Here is a 13,361-nt window from a genome sequence, read left to right as displayed (position 1 = left end):
GTGGTCTCCAACAACTGCACGGCCGGCGTGAGCTCCGAGTACACGGCCCGGAGGCAGCAGTGCCCCGTCCAGGCGCCCAAAGGCCTCCACCTGGTGACCAGCGAGGGAACGCTGACGGCCACGCTGGGCGCCAACGTCACCTTCCTGGTGTTTCTGGAGGAGGTCGGCATCACGTTTCTGAACCGTTAGCGGCGCCGCGGCGCAAAACACACAAACAGACGGAGACCAGAGCTTCGTCATGCTCCGGGAAACTGGAGGGTTTCCATGGAGACGAAAGCTGCATTCATTCATAGTCATCAGTGTAAAATCCTCCGAGTGGCGCTTTCGCTGCTCTTTATGCCAAACAAGTGCTTTGAAATCAGGTCAGCTGTGATTCCAGGTGAAAACGCTGCTCTTACTGGTTATTTGGCATTTAAAGCTAAGTTGTTTTTGGCTAGAATTTAGAGAATTTCAAGTATTTTCTCCATTAAAACAACCTGCGAAGTCATTTAAAGGTTCAGTATCTCCAGATTTTTAACTTCTAAAATGGAAAAAAGTGCAAAATAGTCAAACTAGGGTGGTGTTGTGGCCCCACAAAGTCCCTCTAAGCTTATATATATATGGATGGATCCATATTTGCTACTAAAAATACAGTCTTTGGTCGACATTTCACCAGCTGTTGGTGCCTCCAATAGAATTCCATGTGAGGCGATAAAGCAAGAAAACGGTTGTTTGCTACTTGAAATGGCTCAAAATTGGCTTATATGACTTTAAAACTGTACAAAAAGTGACTAAAAATGGTTTAAAATGGGTTTAAATTGTTAAAATTGTGTCCAAAACGACTCTAAACTTGTCCAACATCACTGAAAAAAAAACCTCTACGATGTCAATACCAGGAACTTGTTGGGTCTTGAAATGAAAAACAGCAACATTTCAGCCCCACAAAGTTCCTGTTTGATTTTCTACCAATGAATCCACCTCACTAGTTCCTCAAAATAGCAAAAAAAACTCAGACTTTGTCAGATTGTACTGATGTTTGAGGGTCAACAGTTGGTAAAATGTCCAATGGATCCATCCTTATAGATATATTTACACTTAGAGGAACTTTCTGGGCTATAGTACCATCTTTGTTTGAAGATTTTACTCTTTTTTTTTTTCCATTTTCAAGGGTCAGAAATTCAAAACTTGTCCTCTGCTGCAGCTGTTCAGTGTTTCAGATCTGCTAGGAACTACTCTGTCTGCGTCCTCACCAAGATTCACAGCCGTATAAGTTATAGTACTGGACATATTGAACACTTAAAATGGATTTAAAGGTTATTTAAGGATGAGGATACACGAGGTCCCAGCTCTGGAAAACATCTGAAGTTCTCCAAATTCAGCTAAAAGATTTTAGAGAACCTCTGAGATGGTGCAGCAGCACATGACTGAACCACAACAGTTTTAGTTTTTAGTTCTGAAGACTGAACAAAATGGTGCAGCAGCATGTTTCCTGAATTCTGTGTGAACAGAACCGGGACTCAACCCAAAGTTAGAACACTTATTTTTCGCAGTGTACAGACCAGGATGGACACGTCTCCATGAATGTTGAGTATTGTTTTAGTTTAGTGACCATAAAGACCATCGAGGCCTTTACTCTCACTGGTAAACTGTCAGAAAGTCTTCTTCCTTGAGGGAAATGTGTCTTTCCAGGACAAATCTGACGTGTCAGCAGCTGGTAAAGACCTGCAGGTGTCTTTAAAGTGTTTTTCTTTGTGTGCAGGGCGACGGCGCCCGGACCAGCATCACCCTGGACTTTGGCGACGGCCACGCGCTGACCTACTCCAACATGAGCTCCATCGAGGACGGCATCAAGCACGTGTACAAGGCCGTGGGCATCTACCGGGTGACGGCCACCGGGGAGAACAGCCTGGGCTCGGAGACCGCCACGCTCTACCTGCACGTCACCTGTGAGATCATGTGTCGATAGAAGCTGCTTCTGCTTTTTTTTTTATATCTCGTTCGTCGGAGTCGCGGCCCGCCTGCAGCCGCTCCCCTCCCGTAACCAAACAAACAGGCGAGATAGAACAAATCCCATTACGCCTCCGCTCCGGTCGGCTTATGGCGGGACGGCGCTGCAGGGCCGACCACCCCCGGTGAATTCAGGGGGTGACAGATGTAACGGAACTGACTTATTGATCGGGGAGCGCCGCTGCCCCCACCGATCTGTCAATCCGATGTGCCAGACGTACAAATAGAGTCACCGCAGGCTCAGGAGTGCCAAGCATGAAAAATAACTCGCAGATGGCAGCCAGTGGTCCCAGCGCAGCAAATCTGAACAAACTCGCCCTCCCCAACCCGCAAATATTCTGCTTTCACCCTTAAAAACAACCTGGGAAGCTGTTTTTAAGGTTTAATGTCTCCAGAAGTTTAACTCCTACAGTCATGAAACTTAGTGACGACACACTCGGGCATGTTTAGGACTAAATAGCTGCAGCAGAAGACACATGTTTAATTATCTGGTCTTAAAAATGGAAAAAAGTGCAACACTTTCCAACAAATGTGGTGTTGTTGCCCCAGGATCCATGTTTCCTACTGAAAATACAGACTTTGATCAACATTCCACCAAGTTTTGAGGCCTCTAACATCAATAGAATCTGATTTGTGGCAAGAAAAGGTTCCAGTTTTTTGCTGCTTTAGTTTAAAACTTGTCCAAAATAACCCCAAATTTGTCAAAAATGGCTCAAAAGTGCCTTGTATGACTTTAAAATTATGCAAAAAGGGACAAGAAATGGTTTAAAATGAGTTAAATTGTCCATAACAATAACTTATCGTCCACCCAAAATGGGAAAAAAGTGCAGAATTTTCCAACGGTTGTGGTCATAGGACCCCAGAAAGTTCCTGTAATTTTATATATATATGGATGTATCCATATGCACCTGAAACTTGTCCGAAATGACTCACAGTTCTCCAAAAATGGCCTGAAACTCATTCAAAATGATTACAGGTCTCTTTAAAATAAACTGAATCCTGCCCAGAACGACTCAAAGTCATCACAAGTGACATTAATGAATAATTACTGAACATGATGAAGACTGAAAGAAGGTAAAAAGTGCAAAATCTGCCAAAAAAAAGGTGGTATTTCGGCACAATAAAGTTCCCGTAAAGCATATAAATATGGATGGATCCATGGTTCCTACTAAAAATGCAGATGTTGGTTGATATTTCACCAACTTTTGATGCCTCTAACATCAATAGAATTTGATTTGTGGCACATATGGCAGGAAAAAGTTGGAGGTTTTGCTACTTTGACTTGAAACTTGTCCAGAATAACTCCAGGTTTGTCAAAAATGACTCAAAATTGCCAAAAAACGTACTAAAAATGGTTCAAAATGAGTTAAACTGTTGAAAGTTCTTTGGAAATTTGTCCAGAATGGCTTTAAACTTACACAACTTCCAAAATAATTGTCCAAGATATCAATAATAGTAATTTATTGTCCCTATATATATGGATGGATCCATGTTCCCTACTAAAAATACAGACTTTAGTCGACATTCCACCAACTGTTGAGGCCTCTAACATCAGTAGAATTACATTTGTGGCACATATGGCAAGAAAAGGTTGGAGGTTTTTGCTACTTTGACTTGAAACTTGTCCAGAATAACTCCAAGTTTGTCAAAAATGGCTCAAAATTGCCAAAAAACGTACTAAAAATGGTTCAAAATCAATTAGATTGTTGAAAGTTCTTTGAAATTTGTCCAGAATGGCTTTAAACTTACACAACTTCCAAAATAATTGTCCAAGATGTCAATAGTAATACTTTATTGTCCCTGTATATATGGATGGATCCATGTTTCCTACTAAAAATACAGACTTTGATCAACTGTTGGCGCCTCTGACATCAGTAGAATTCAATGTTGGTCCAAAGTCTGACAAGACAAGGTTCCAGTTTTTGTGCTATTTTGACAAAATGTGGACTCGCTGGTAAGAAACAAGAACTTGTGTGTATAAAAGTCTATATGTTGTTATTTTATGTGCAGCGTTAGAAGCAGCCAGTGGTCCCAACACACTAGTGGTCCCTGCCCACCTATAAAGACACTCTCCCTGTTTCCTTTCCCTCCATATGAACCAGTAAAGTTGTTGTTTCCTCCATTCCTCAGCTCACTCTGTGATGTATCTGTGTGTCTGAGTAGGTCAGCTGGAGTATATCCATCTCTCGGCTCCCTTTGTGGCGGTGAGGAATAAGGAGGTGAACCTGACGGCTGTTCTGTGGCCCAGCCAAGTGGGAACGGTCACCTACATCTGGTGGATCGGAAATAACACCGAGGTACCGTCAACGCTTCCTCCGCTATTAAGTAGGTTGCTGAGTCTCCCGCTCCAGAACCGGGGAGCCATTACTTTGCCGGGCTATATTTGTCCGTCCAGCTCGCGCCCGATCTGTTAATCGGCTCGGATGCTGACGTAAGCGATAGCCATCACTCAGGGCGACTTCTGCAACCGCAGAGGAGCCGATCGATGGCGGAGTTAAAGATGCATTTTTGTGCTAATTCTCTTATCGGGCCGGGCAGATACGGCGGCTCCGGCTTCGGGTTCACAGATCTGAAGATATCTGCCCTCGAAAACCCAGAACGCCGCAGTTCTCAATCAGTTATGCGCGAGTTCTTTTCAGGAAACGCAACCCGTTAGTCATGATTTATTGTATGATTACTAATTACCCAGCAGCAGGAGGAACGAGCAACTGTGGGCAACCGTGTTTGCACAGATTTAACCAACAGTTTGTGACGACGTTAGCGATTAGCAAGACAGAAGTTCAGCTCTGTGGCTCCGTGTTCAGGTGTTGAGGTAAAGTCAGGTTTAGTTCTTGGGTTTCAGGGCGGTTTAGGTTCAAAATAACGAATGTATTAAAACACCGCCAACCATCCAACCAACCAACCAATCAGCCAACCAATCAACCAACCAACCAACCAACCAACCAACCAACCAACCAACCAATCAGCCAATCAGCCAATCAGAGAGCTCAGACAGTGAGGAAGTCTCCGAGGAGAGTTTTTAGAGACGTCCTAAACCCGTTGACAAGCATAAATAAGAGAGACAGATCCTTGGTGGAGGGAACTCCCGGCTTTATTTTCTTTTCTCTCCTGTTGGCTGCGAAGCCGTGTGCTTGTTGACCTTATCAGATTTGCACTAAGCCAACCTACCGCTTTGAATTGTGTTTATATTTGCTCTCGACTTGCTCCCAGAAAGTGTTGAACACAGCCGGAGCTGCAGCTGAAAGAAGGAAACTGTCGACAAAACAGGCTGCATTCAGCAGAAAGCATAAGACTGACTGTATATTATGTCATCTTCTGATCTGTTTGGTCGTCTGGTACCAACGCAGCATCGTTTACGTGAACAAGCTCAGAGATAAAAGCAGGAGCTCTCCGTTGTTTTATGTGCGATACTGTAGTTATGTATATAAATCATATTTATAACGAGCTCTGGTTTCTTCTGACGCTGTTTTCCTCCTCGATTCATGAAGCTTCTGCAAACTAGTGAAGACATTTCAGACTCTAGAGTCTCGTCTTTGGATTATTTTACTCCATGAAGAACAAACTTGCATCTATTTTTTTGTTTTTTGTTGATGTTTCCTGACTTTATGTGTAGTTTTGTGTATTTCCATGTATGTATTACTGTTTATTAATGACGATGAGATCATGATGGTTGCGTCTATTGTCGGTGGAATCGTTATTATTCAATTACAACTGGACGGTTGTTATGCTCATGTACAGATATAAGTGTGAGTTAGTGGCGACGTGGTGAAGCTGAGATTTCTGTAGCGGGTCTAAGATTGAAGTTTAAGATAAATTAAATTTAAAATACTTAAAAAGAATACAACCACCAAGAGCTACTGGAGGCCATCGAAAACATAAAAGATAAAAATAAAAAGACATATATTTTTATGAGTGATATCTGGCGACAGAAATGTTCTCAGGATTAATAAAGTTTATCTTAACTTGACTTAACTTAGTTTATCTTGTTTTAACTTAAATCCACTCATTATATCTTCTAATTGTATCTTAACTCATCTCCCCTTAACTCATATCATCTCAACTTAACTTAAATCATCTCATTTTAACTTAATTTAACTTAAATCATGTCATTTTAGCTTAAATCATCTCAGTTTAATTTAAATCATCTCAGTTTAGCTTAAATCATCTCAGTTTAACTTAACTTTAATCTCAATTTAACTTAATTTAACTTCAATCATCTCAGTTTAACTTAACTTTAATTTTAAATAAACTAATTTCAACTTAACTGAACTTAACTTAAGTCATCTCACTTTAATTTAAATCATCTCATTTTAACTTAAGTCATGTCATATGAACTTAACTCATCTCAGTTTAACTCAACTTAAATTTTAGCTAAACTAATTTCAACTTAACTGAACTTAACTCATGTGATTCGAACTTAAGTCATCTCACTTTAACTTAAATCATCTCAGTTTAACTCAACTTAAATTTCATCATCTCATTTGAACTGAACTCAAATCATCTAATTTGAACTCATCTCATCTTAACGTAACTCATCTTATTCCCTAAACCAGCTGGAAAGCTGCTGAACTAACTCTAGTCGATGAACCAGGAGTTTAAGGAACTCTACTGTCGCACGTTATCGTTCAGGACACACGAGAAAACTCGTTTGTTTTTAACTCGGCAGCTAAAGTGAACGCTGAGAGAGAAGCTCGGCGGCCGCCATCCGTCTTCATAATTGTGTGAATGTGTTTGTTGAGCGGCGTCGGGGACCTTCCACAAGGACAGCCAGTTATGTCAGCCGCTAATAAACCGTGGCAGCATTAGCATCTCCAGCTATCTGAGGAGCAAATGGAGACGTGAGTGATGGCGGCAGGAGCTGCTGAGGGAAGCCGAGCTGCTGCTGAAGCTGCTGCTGCTGCCTGTGTAGCCTCTGTAGTGTAAATAACAGCAGTGTGACAGGCTAAGCAGCCGCCGATCAGCCTCTCTGGGGACTCTGCGGCGCTCTGACTCTGTGTTCTGCCTCCCCCAGCAGCCGGTCATCACCCTGGAGGGAAGCGTGGCGTGCACGTTCTCCCGGGAAGGCGTCAGCAGCGTCACCGTGCAGGTGTCTGCGGGGAATAGCATCCTGCAGGACAGGAAGAGCATCGCCGTCCACGGTGAGCCTCCGCCGGGACTCTCTGACAACTTCTGTCTGATTGTTGTTGTTGCAGGTTGAGTTCAGCGAGCGACTCGACGCCGCAGCGCTGTGAATAAAACACACCGACACGTAGTGACAGCAGCGGTTTGACAAAAGACGGTTAAAAACGGTGAAATGTGACGCTGAACAACTCAACTACTGAGCTTCATTCTGCACAAATAACAACATGCAGCCGCTATTTTACTTCTACTGCTACTTTATCTACTGATAAAGATCATTTATTAGTGTTAACTCTCATGTTTTGTTTAATCCTGATTGGAAAAAAAATGCACAAATAAGAACAGTTTAATAAACAGATGTTAAAATACTCACATCAGTGCACTGATTTTCTAATAAAGTTCAAAAAAGGTCCAATTTGATGCGTTTTTTTGCAGCTAGAAGCAGTAAAACTCAACTACTGAGCTTCATTCTGCACAAATAACAACATGCAGCCGCTATTTTACTTCTCCTGCTGCTTTATCTACTGATAAAGATAATTTATTAGTGTTAACTCTCATGTTTAGTTTAGTCCTGATTGGAAAAAAAAATGCACAAATACTGCCAAAAAAGCACAGTTTAATAAATAAATGTCAAAATACTCACAGCAGTGCACTGATTTTCTAATAAACAGTTAAGAAAAGGTCAAATTTGATGCGTTTTTTTGCAGCCAAAAGCAGTAAAACTCATCATCAGAGCTTCATTCTGCACAAAATAACAAAATGCAACCACTTATTATGATTATTAATATTAATACCTCTCATGATTAATCCTTTAACCTGATCATCGCTGCACTGGAGAACATAAAAACTGCTGTAAGCACTAGAAAATCTGCCCAGTTTGATGAATAATCATCATATTAGAGCGAAGCCATAACAGACCTGCACTGATTTTACTAAACGGTGAAATGTGACGCAGCCAGAAGCAGTAATTTTTAGAGAAAAGACTTCATTTTGCACCAAATAACAAAATGCGACCCTGATAAAGATCATTTATTATCATTAACCCTCATGTTTGGTTTAGTCTTGATCGAGCCGTTAACCTGAAAAAATGCAGAAACTCCTGGAAAATGAGTTCAGTTTGATAAAAAGCTGTAAAATGACAAACTAATGGTCACAGCAGGGCACTGAGTTTCTAAAATACAGTTAAAATTTGAAGCTTTTTTTGCAGTAATTCTCAGACAAAGCTTTGATTTCATGAACAGAGCTTCATTTTGCACAACAACACAAAATGCATCTTCTGATAAACATCATTTATTATTAATAACTCTAATAAATAATCCTTTAACTCTGAAATCGCTGCTCCAGGAAACAAAAAAACGCAATAAATGGTAGAAAATCAGCCCAGTTTGATGAATAACCATCAAATTAGAGCAACGTTTAAACAGAGCTGCACTGATTTTACAAAATATACTTAAAACTGGTCAAATCTAGAGCTTTTTTTGGGAGGATTTCAACAACAGAGCTTAATTCTGCACCAAACAACAAAATGCATCGACTGATAAAGATCATAAAGCGTTTGGTTTGAACTAATTATTTATCATGATTGACTCTAAACATGGTTTAGTCCTGATTAGTCGTCTGTGAGCTCGTTAGTGGAGAAAAACTGCAAAAAATAAAATAAAATACTGGACAATAAATGCAGTTTGATAAAGTTCTGTAAAAATAAAGCTTCAGGGTAATAATTTTACAAAACACGGTTAAAAACTGTTAAAGTCTGAAGCAACAACAGCGTGAATTAAACAAGTTGCTTTTGCAGGAAGCTGCCCAGAGAATCACTGATAACATCCCTCTGATATGAGCTTTTCTTTTATTATATTACATTTATTTATTTATTGAAATACATTCATCAGACTGCAGTGAGTCTCATGTTGCTGCTGCATGAAGTCATAGAAATGAAAATGAAAAATGCTTCATCATGATTTTCGTCACTGTTGGTCACATTCGAGGCGTTTTAGTTTCACAGAATCTACGTTTTTCACAGAATCTGGTTCCAACAAACAGGTTGTTTTGCACAAAATATGACGAGTTAAAGCTTCGATTCAGTTTCTTCCACAGACGAGTAGTTCAGAGACGATGAGGAAGATGAAAACCCAACAGTTGGTTCAGTTTCTGGCTCTGATTAGTGATTTTTTACGGTTAATTTTACAGTAAAAGTTCCTGAATTTTTGTGCCGTGACTGTTGGTCGTAGCTGAACCAGTCATGACTTCAGAAATGTGCAGAGAAATGAGGAATTTTTTTATTTTTTGCAGATTCTGATTGAGCCAAACGGATTATTTTTGGTATTTTTTTTAAAGGATGAGACTCTGGAATTAAAGGTGAGATATGAAGTCGTTAAACGGTTTAAATCCCCGTTAGCAGTTGGAGGTTAATGAGAAAGTCCAACGATTGTTCCCAAAGTTTGCGATAAATTCTGTAATTTCGGTGATATTTTTGGCGACGAGCCTTTGAAACCCGCCGGCTGTTTTTATTTTTATTTTTTTCGGGGGGGTTCAGAGGATTAAATTAGCAGCACGACGCTCCGTGTGATGAGTTCAAAGTCGGATCCGAGCGTCACACAAAACAAGCAGCTATTTCACAGACTTACACCATGAGAGGAAGATCCCACACCGGCTTCTGCAATTAGTCTTTATTTTCTCTGCAGACGCGAAATCATCCGTTCTGGTTTCATCCATTCTCACCAAACAGAGACGTTTAGGTCCAGTTTTAACGTCACAACTTATAGAAACGTCACGATTTAGCAGCAACAATCCCAATTGTTAGGTCCCAACAAACCCACAATAATAATAATAATAATTCTATCGTAGAAATCCGACAACTTTTGGGTTTTCTGAGTGAATTTAGCAGCTTCAAGAACCAAAGATGTATTTTAAAAACTCTTCTTTTTGACTAATAAACAGCATTTTCGCTGGTCTTGGTGTTTTTTTCGTTTGTCATTCTGTTGTTCTGCACAAACGCCCTTTTTGCTTTGAGATAATTTAACGTTCTCTCATGTTTTCAAAGCTTTAAAGAGCCACATTCTGCTCTTAGTTTAGTCCACAGTAAGAGGAATTACTCTCTTTCTGCTCCTTAGTTGCCTGAAACGCCTCGTTTGAAGTCCAGCCCTTTATTCTGCGACTTAATGACATCATCATGTAACGCGTTAGCTAGCAGCCGAGCAGCTAGCTTAGCCTTCGAACGAAGAGTGATTTTCTCGCTAAAGTGACTTCTTCTGGTGTCTCTGCCTGATCTCAGAGATCCGGAGTCACTCATCAGCTTCACCTGGTTTCAGTCAGACCAGCTGTCCAATCAGAGCAAACCGTGGTTTCACCTTAAAGGAGCTAAAACAGAGCATTTGGGAGGAATAACGTGGGGTTTTTTGTCTTTACAGTATATTAACCTGTACTTTTAGACCCCCAGAAACACAACTGTAAACCTGTGGATGTGCGGGATGTGGGCTCTTTAAACTTCCTGACTGTGTTCATGGATATGATCCGACTAACAGAAGCACCTTCAGTCTCTTGTGGGCTTGTTCTTCGCTTCAGGCTCAAAACTGAAGCTTTTAAAAGTGGAACTCCTGAACTCTCAAAGCGTCTCCCTTTGGGCCTCACATGTGGAACCTGCAGAGTTTTATTTTATTTTATTTAAGTAGCTCCAGTTCCTTGTTATTTAACTCTGTTGTTAAGGTTTTATTAATTTTGTTTTTAGGAGTTGCTACTCAGAGATGCTCCGAGTTGATCCACCAGGAAACAATAACTGTTAGAAACTTGTTTGTTTTTAGCCAGATGTGATAAATTTAATATGATTTCTTTAGAAAATATGATATATTAAGTCAAACTGAAGGTCCATAAACTGGTTATATGTGATTATTGCATCCATCCTGTGAGTATTTTTGCTTTTTGAAGGTGCAGAGATCATTATTATTAGTAGTAGTAGTACTATATAATATGACTACTACTAATGATAATAATGAATACATACATAAATTATAAATACATAATACTTATATTGGCTTTTTCAGGACTCAAAAATGCTTTACAAATTATTAAATAAATAAATACATTTTTCCAATTAATTAAATCTTTCTCATTTGCATCCAGCGCCTCAAAACATACTGAGGTTTTACTATATTTCTATTCCAATAAAACACCTGCAAAGTGATTTTTCTTTAATATTTGAACGTCCAGCTGTTTTTGGTGCTCTGCTTTTTTTTTTGTTTTTTTTTTTTTTTTTTTTTTTTTTTGCAATTTAATACAGAATTTGGCATTTAAATTTTTTTTTTAATTTTATTTAAATATCACAATTTATAGTTTTGTTGTTGTTGTTTTTGTTATTGTTCTTAAAACTTTTTTTTTTTTTTTAACATTTTTTAAAGTCCTGCAAAGTCCTAGTCATGTTTTTTGGTTTGTTTTTTAGTTGTTTTTGTTTTAATTTTTTTTATTTATTTATTTTTGTAGAACTGTGTCCATCAGGACCTCCCAGGGACACGTAGAACAATTTTTATGTTTTATTTACAACGCTTTACGATTTTAAGCTCAGATTTGTTTAATTTTCTCGACTTAATCGCTCGTGTCATGAGAGAAGTTCAAGGACTTTTGGAAAACGTGAAAATCACACTGTTTTTTCTGTTTTTGTTGTTTCTGATAAATGATGGAATTTGGGAGAACATGCCAAAAAACCAGCAGCTTGTTTATTGTGTTTTGCTTTATGAGCTCTGAAATAACATAAACACTCTGTTTGCAGGTTAATGATTCTTATTCTGTCCTGAACTCGGTGAAACTCGGAGCAGAGCAGCCGAACCGAACAACTGAACTCTGCATTGACGTCTCCTCACGCTCTCCTTTGCTTTCCTCCCTGCAGAGTACTTCCGGTCCCATCTTCTCGCCTTTTCATCAAACCTGGACGAGCACAACCCCGACGTGGCCGAGTGGCGGCTGGACGTGAGCCGAGTCATCCGGAGCTCCCTGATCCAGGTGAGGCTAAACGCCGCCGCCTCCCCGAGGCCCCCGGACGCCAAATCTGACTTTTATGATGATGAACGAGGAGCCGGGAGGCGGCCGCGGCGGCGCTCGGTGGTCCGAGTTCAGGGACGAGCGGTAACGAGGTTTGCGGACGTCCAAGTGTTGAGACGAATAAACGTCAGCGCGGCTTTAATGCGCGCTGACCTGCGGGGAGGCTGGCAGGTGAGCCACCTGTCAGGTCCTGATTAAACTCCTGCAGCATCACGTTCACGCTCCTTCATCTGAGGCGCCGGTCTGAGCCTTGCATCATGTTTTCACTCTTTTTTATTTTTTATTTTTTGATCTCGCAAATCCAAATTGATGCCAAAAATACAGCCTCAGCGAGCACGTCTGCTTCCCTGTTTGTTATTGACATCATCTTTTTTTTTTTAAACCCTGAGCCTCGGAGGCAGGACGTGAAAAAAAAGATGAAAATATGACATGATGGCTTAAAAACATTCACAACATCCAGTGAAGCACGAACAGGCAGGAGGAGGAAGAGCTGCAGCAGAAACACAGAGAGATGAAATTATCACGTTTTCTGCATGTTTTTGACTCGTTCAGTATTAATGGTGCATTAAAAAATCTGTATTTCTACAGATGACATCCAGTATGTTATTGAACAAGGTAATGATAAAACAAAAGAGACTAAAGCTGTGGATAAAGTCAAAAATCTGTGTTTTACAGAAAACGTCAAATAAAATCACAGAATAAAAATATATATTTAATAAGTTAATGATAAAAAAAAGTGGATAAAGTTCACATTATTTGTTCTTTTACAGTATTTAACTAAAAAAAAAACAAAAAAAACATTATTTTACAGATATTTTAATTACTTAATTTTCCACAATTTCCTTTTTTTTCACAGTTTTTATTTATTTATTTTTTAACCTTTTTTTTGTCTCCTTGCTGCCAGATTTCCATCATTTTTACAAACTATTCAGCTTTTTTTTTTTACATGATCGTTGGTCTTTTCAGGTCGGATCCACTTGTGAGAATTATATCTTGAACTAAAGGTCTTTCCAAGAAATATAAAAACAAAACTAAATGAGGACTCGTGTCTATATTCGGTTTAACTTCTCGCTCAGGAGTTCCTCCTAACTGTCAGATGTTCCCGTTATCGACCAGAAGCTCCAGAACAGGATCAGAGCCTCTTGATCTGAAGAACGTCTTCAACCTGTCACCTGGACTTGGGGGAACCTCCCCAGTATTCAGCCGCACACCTCGAGAACGGAGATTAA

The 13,361-nt window shown here is 39.9% G+C and overlaps 1 protein-coding gene across 1 annotated transcript in view; it reads left to right on the top strand.

The window, feature by feature from the left end:
- LOC103366380 (VPS10 domain-containing receptor SorCS1-like) overlaps positions 1–13,361 on the top strand; it is a 232,119-nt gene that overhangs the window by 205,513 nt on the left and 13,245 nt on the right. Inside the window, exons 17-21 of the mRNA XM_008294084.1 lie at positions 1–162; positions 1,739–1,925; positions 4,150–4,283; positions 7,001–7,124; positions 11,981–12,201. The exon at positions 1–162 is cut by the window's left edge and continues 10 nt beyond it. Coding sequence (XP_008292306.1) covers positions 1–162; positions 1,739–1,925; positions 4,150–4,283; positions 7,001–7,124; positions 11,981–12,201 — 828 coding nt within the window. The remainder of the gene's footprint in view (positions 163–1,738; positions 1,926–4,149; positions 4,284–7,000; positions 7,125–11,980; positions 12,202–13,361) is intronic.

Source organism: Stegastes partitus, unplaced genomic scaffold (assembly GCF_000690725.1).
Source record: "Stegastes partitus isolate 25-593 unplaced genomic scaffold, Stegastes_partitus-1.0.2 Scaffold937, whole genome shotgun sequence".
NCBI lineage: Eukaryota > Metazoa > Chordata > Actinopteri > Pomacentridae > Stegastes > Stegastes partitus.
This window is presented reverse-complemented; position numbering and strand designations above follow the sequence as displayed.